This window comes from Colobus angolensis, unplaced genomic scaffold (genome assembly GCF_000951035.1).
Source record: "Colobus angolensis palliatus isolate OR3802 unplaced genomic scaffold, Cang.pa_1.0 Scaffold51, whole genome shotgun sequence".
NCBI lineage: Eukaryota > Metazoa > Chordata > Mammalia > Primates > Cercopithecidae > Colobus > Colobus angolensis.
In genome coordinates this window covers 13383483-13388750 of record NW_012118599.1, presented here as the reverse complement: position 1 = coordinate 13388750, position 5268 = coordinate 13383483, and the positions used below count along the sequence as shown (strand labels likewise).

General features: G+C 41.8%; 1 protein-coding gene across 3 annotated transcripts in view; it reads left to right on the top strand.

Moving 5' to 3' along the window:
• POLH (polymerase (DNA directed), eta) overlaps window positions 1-5268 on the top strand; it is a 37362-nt gene that overhangs the window by 3928 nt on the left and 28166 nt on the right. For 2 of the 3 annotated variants that reach the window (XM_011960358.1, XM_011960360.1), the window contains exons 2-3: window positions 1997-2137; window positions 2675-2809. In XM_011960358.1, coding sequence (XP_011815748.1) covers window positions 2001-2137; window positions 2675-2809 — 272 coding nt within the window. In that variant the 5' untranslated portion in view covers window positions 1997-2000. The remainder of the gene's footprint in view (window positions 1-1996; window positions 2138-2674; window positions 2810-5268) is intronic. The other variant, XM_011960359.1, reaches the window with a different exon arrangement.

Here is a 5268-nt window from a genome sequence, read left to right as displayed (position 1 = left end):
AGGCCGAGGCAGGCGGATCACCTGAGGTAAGGAGTTCGAGACCAGCCTTGCCAACACGGTGAAACCCCGTCTCTACTAAAAATACAAAAATTAGCTGGGCAAGGTGGCAGGTGCCTGTAATCCCAGCTACTCAGGAGTCTGAGGCAGAAGAGTTGCTTGAGCCTAGGAGGCGAAGGTTGTGGTGAGCTGAGATCGTACCCTTGTACTCCAGCCTGGGGGACAAGAGCGAGACTTTGTCTCAAAAAAAAAGGTGTCATGGTCATGAAAAACAAGGAACAACCGAGGAGATGCCACAGATTGGGGAGAGTAAAGTATGTAGTTAATAATATACCAACGTTCATTTTTAAATTTTGATAATTATGTTAAGTAAGATGTTAACATCAGGAAACTGGGAGTAGGAGAACTCGACCATATTTGCAATTTTCTGTAAGTCTAAAAGTATTTCAGAGTAAAAGGTTGACATTTTTCATGAATGCTATGATGTTATATATTATTTTCTCTTTCTCTTCTCCCTGAATTTATACTTGAAGTTTGTCTATCAGCTAGATTCAGTATTGGTTCTCTTACCCTGGTGATGTGCATTTTAATTTCTATTTCCCTGTGACTAATGATAGCCTATTTTTATGTGCCAGTTGGCTATTTTTGTATTTTGTGGTCAGTTCTTTTAAGGATAAGTATTTTTAAAGCTTTTAATACCTATTGCTTTCATAAAATTGTACTAATTTATTCTTATGCCAGCAGTACAGGTTGAGTATCTGTGATACTATGGTATATGTATGTTAGTTTTTGTCCATGGTTCCTAGCTCATAACTCCCCTAGCTTTCGTTATAATGTTGGAGCTCTTGAAGCAAGCCTCAGAAAACAGAATCTCTCTCTGACCTTCTCCTGCCCTCCTTTCACCTGCCCAAAGCAGGACTCTCATCTTCCCCTGCCTTTCTGATTATGGGTCATAAGACTTTCATTTCAGAAGAGGTCCTACCCCATACCCTGGAGGAAGGAATGCTACCCAGAGAGGCCAGGAAGAATCTGAACAGACAGGCCTTGCTGAGTTTCCCCATTCTGTTACTATTAGATCATATAGTTTTTCTCCAGTCACATTTCTACGTGTGTGTCAGTCGTGCACATCCAATGAAGTCTCCATAAAAGGTCCAAGAGGAGAGGGTTCGAAGAGCTTCTGGACAGGAACAAAAAGAGGTTCCTGGAGAGTGGTGTTCCCAGGGAGGGCATACCTTGCCATGTGTATCTCTTCGTCTTTATATCCTTTATAGTAAACTAAGAAATGTGATTTCCTGAGTTCTGTGAGCCACTTTGGCAAATTAACCGAACCCAAAGAGGGGCTCATGAGATACCCTAATTTATATCCAGTCAGAAGCACAGGTAAAACAAACTGTGGCTTGTGATTGGCATCAGAAGTAGGGGGCAGTCTTGTGGGACTGAGCCATCAACCTGTGAGATCTGACGCTTTATCCAGGTAGGTAATGTCAGACTCGAATTGGAGGATACCCACTTGGTGTCTGCTGCAGAATTGATTGCTTGCTTGTTGGTGGGGAGAAATCCTCACACATTTGATCACAGAAGTCTACCTTGTTGATTGTTGTTGAGTGAAAGAATCTTAAAAACAAAAACTTTTTTCCACTCAGGGTATCCCTAATGTGAAATTTGAAGTCTTCCAAAATCCAAAACATTTTTTGCACCTACACAGCCAAAGGAAATATTTATTAGAGCATTGTAGGTTTAGGATTTTTGGATTCTTAACTGGTGATTATAATGCAAATACTGCAAAATTTGAAAAAAATGCAAAGTCTCAAGCACTTTGGATCCCAAGCATTTCAGATAAGGGATACTCAACCTGTGTATTTAAATGCCTATTTTATTCTTGTTAGTTTGCATGCTCCCATGCTCATGGTAACTCATCAGTGAAAGAATGGAATTACAGTTTTCCCTAGCATTTCGGATTAGGTGTTTTTCTAACCGTCCATAAAATGTTGTGTTACAGAAAAATGGCTACTGGACAGGATCGAGTGGTTGCTCTCGTGGACATGGACTGTTTTTTTGTTCAAGTGGAGCAGCGGCAAAATCCTCATTTGAGGAATAAACCTTGTGCAGTTGTACAGTACAAATCATGGAAGGGTGGTGGGTATGTATCATTGTTATTGTTACAACTATTCAATGGTAACACAGTGGCACTGTGGCAGGTCCTTTGTTGTGGTGGTGGTGGTGACAGGGTCTTTATTGTCCCGTCCAGAGTGCAGTGGCACCATCAGCTCACAGCAGCTTTTACCTGGGCTCAAGTGATCATCCGTCTTCAGCCTCCCAAGTAGTTAGAACTACAGGAGTACCCCACCATGCCAAGCTGATTTTATTTTTTGCGGAGTGGGTAGAAATGGGGATTGGTTGGCGGGGCAGAGCTCACTATATTGCCCAGGCAGGTCTTGAACTCCTGGCCTCAAGCAGTCCTTCTGCTTTGGCCTCCCAAAGTGCAGGAATTGCCGGCATGAGCCACTGTGCCTGGCCCTATTTTTGAGATTTCTGAACTGCTTTGTTTTGGATTGAATGATGGCATCTGTGGTCAAAAAGTTTCTAATATGTTTATAGATTACTTGTGTTAAATGTTACTTGTTTTTGCTTATGATCATGTAATATGTTTTCTGTTTCCTTTTTTTTCTAACCTTAGAATAATTGCAGTGAGTTATGAAGCTCGTGCATTTGGGGTCACTAGAAGTATGTGGGCAGATGATGCTAAGAAGTTATGTCCAGATCTTCTACTGGCACAAGTTCGTGAGTCCCGTGGGAAAGCTAACCTCACCAAGTAAGAAAAAAACATTATTTAAGGAGACATAAAGGAGTCGAAAATAATACTCCATGAGTCCAGGAACTGGTGTTTTGAATTTGTTCCACGTAAATAACATCTGAAAAAATTCTTTTTGGTCAGCCGTCTTGTCTCTGTGGAATGAAAAACAGATTTTAATACTGTGTTTTGGGGACAGTTCAAAACCATTATATAAGAGTTGCTGCCTTTCATATCTATTCAGTTCCTTAATTGTTCAAAATTGGTTGTTAAATTGAGACCTAATACCAATTCCCATATTCTCCATCCAAAAATCTAAAGTATTTGAAGTAATTAAATTGACCGTGGAACATAATTTTTCCAGGAAAGGCTGAGTCAAACTGACATTGTAGTACAATATCAGGAATTAGTTATTATAATTGAACAATATTAAGGGAGATTTCTTTGTTTTTAGATTAAGCTATCTCTCTGCAAATACTAGAAGTTTTGCCTTGGACTGGGGGATATGTATCAGCATAGCTAAGTCAGAGGTAGGCACAAACCCCAGCCTTTAATCCTAACAGCTAATATGTATTGAACCTATTATGACATGCCACGCACAGTGTTAAGCTCTCTATAGGCAATATCTCTATTAAATCTGACATCATTATAAGGTAGGTACTAATATTACTCCCCCTTCACAGATAAGGAATCAAGTTCAGAGAAGTTAAATAATTTAAGTTAGGCTGGGGGTGATAGCTCACGCCTGTAATCCTAGCATTTAGGGAGGCTGACGTGGGCAGATCACTTGAGTCCAGGAGACCAGCCTGGGCAACATGGGGAAACCCCGTCTGTAACAGAAAATACAAAAATTCACCAGGCACGTTGGAACACATCTGCAGTCCCGGCTACTTGGGAAGCTGAGGTGAGAGGATTGCTTGAGCCTGGGAGGCAGAGGTTGCAGTGGGCCTGTATCGCACCACTGCACTCCAGTCTGGGTGACAGAGTGAGACCCTGTCTCAAGAAAGAAAAAAGTTCAGACAGCTAAGTGAAAGACTGAGGATTCACATGTGTTTTTTAAGATTCTAATATCTATGTTCTCAAGATACACTGTGCTTTGTGGTGTGGTATAGGAATCATGCTTTGACTCAGGAGCTGAGATACTTCTGAATTCTAATTCTATGAATTAGAAGTCTAAAGGTAGAGTAGCATAGCCAGACCCACGTTGGATTTATTGCTAGAAAAGAAGATAGACTTGACTGAAGATTAAGTTTTCCAAATACTCTTAAAAATACCTTGCAGTGATTTGCTCAAGAGGCTGTGAGGAAGCACTGAAATCAAGTATTGTTTTGGAAAACTCAAACTATGGTTTTCCTCTCCTCACACCACAAGAACGATCAACACAGAAGACATCTGTGACTAAAGGTGTGGAAGTATTTCCCCACACACCAATCAGCAGACACCAGCTGTATGTCCTCCCAGTCAATTCCAACACTGTCTACCTGGAGATGGCTTCAGATTCCACATGCTGAGGGCTCAGTACCGCAAGAACACCCCCTCCTTCCTTTCCATCACAAGTCCAGGCTTTTAGAACATCTGAACAGCTGGCTTCAAGTTGGGGTTCCTACAATCTCCTCTTTGGATTAATTTGCTGAAGTTACAGAACTCAGGAGAACACTTACTTATGTTTATTGGTTTATTATAAAGGATATTACGAAGGATACAGATAGGTTGGGCATGGTGGCTCACGCCTGTAATCCTAGCACTTTGGGAGGCTGGGACAGGAGGATTGCTTGAGCTCAGGAGTTTGAGACCAGCCTGGGCAACATAGTAAGACCTCGTCTCTACCAAAATTTAAAAAAATAAATAAAAAAGACACACACACACACACAAAATTAGCCAGACATGGTGTCATGCAGCTCTAGTCCCAGCTACTCGGGAAGCTGAGGTGGGAGGATCACTTGAGCCCAGGAGATTGTGGTTGCAGAGAGTCATGATCAAACCACTGCATCCTGCCTGGGCAGCAGTGAGATCCTGTCAAAAAAAAAGATGAAGATGAAGAGATATATAGAGCAAGGCATGTGAGAAGGGGTGCGGAGCTTTCATGCCCTCCCTGGGTGAGTCACCCTCCAGGAATCTCTACCGTTACAGCTATTTGGAACCTCTCTGGACCCTGTCCTCTTGGGTTTTTAGGGAGGCTGCATTATGTACTCATGACTGATTAAACCGTTGGCCATAGGTGATCAACTTGACCTGCAGACCTCTCCTCCTGTCCCCTCCCCAGAAGTTGAGGGGGTGGGGCCAAAGGTTCTAACCCTTCTGAAGCTATTATTCAACATTAGCATACAAAAAGACAAAACTTGGGTGATTCCAAGGATTTCTGGAGTTGTATGCCAGGAAACTGGGTTGAAGACCCAATATGTATTTTACAATATTGCAGGTATCCTTTTCTGGCTTTGTACGTGAGCATATTGCTCTTTCTTTTTTCTTTTCTTTTCTTT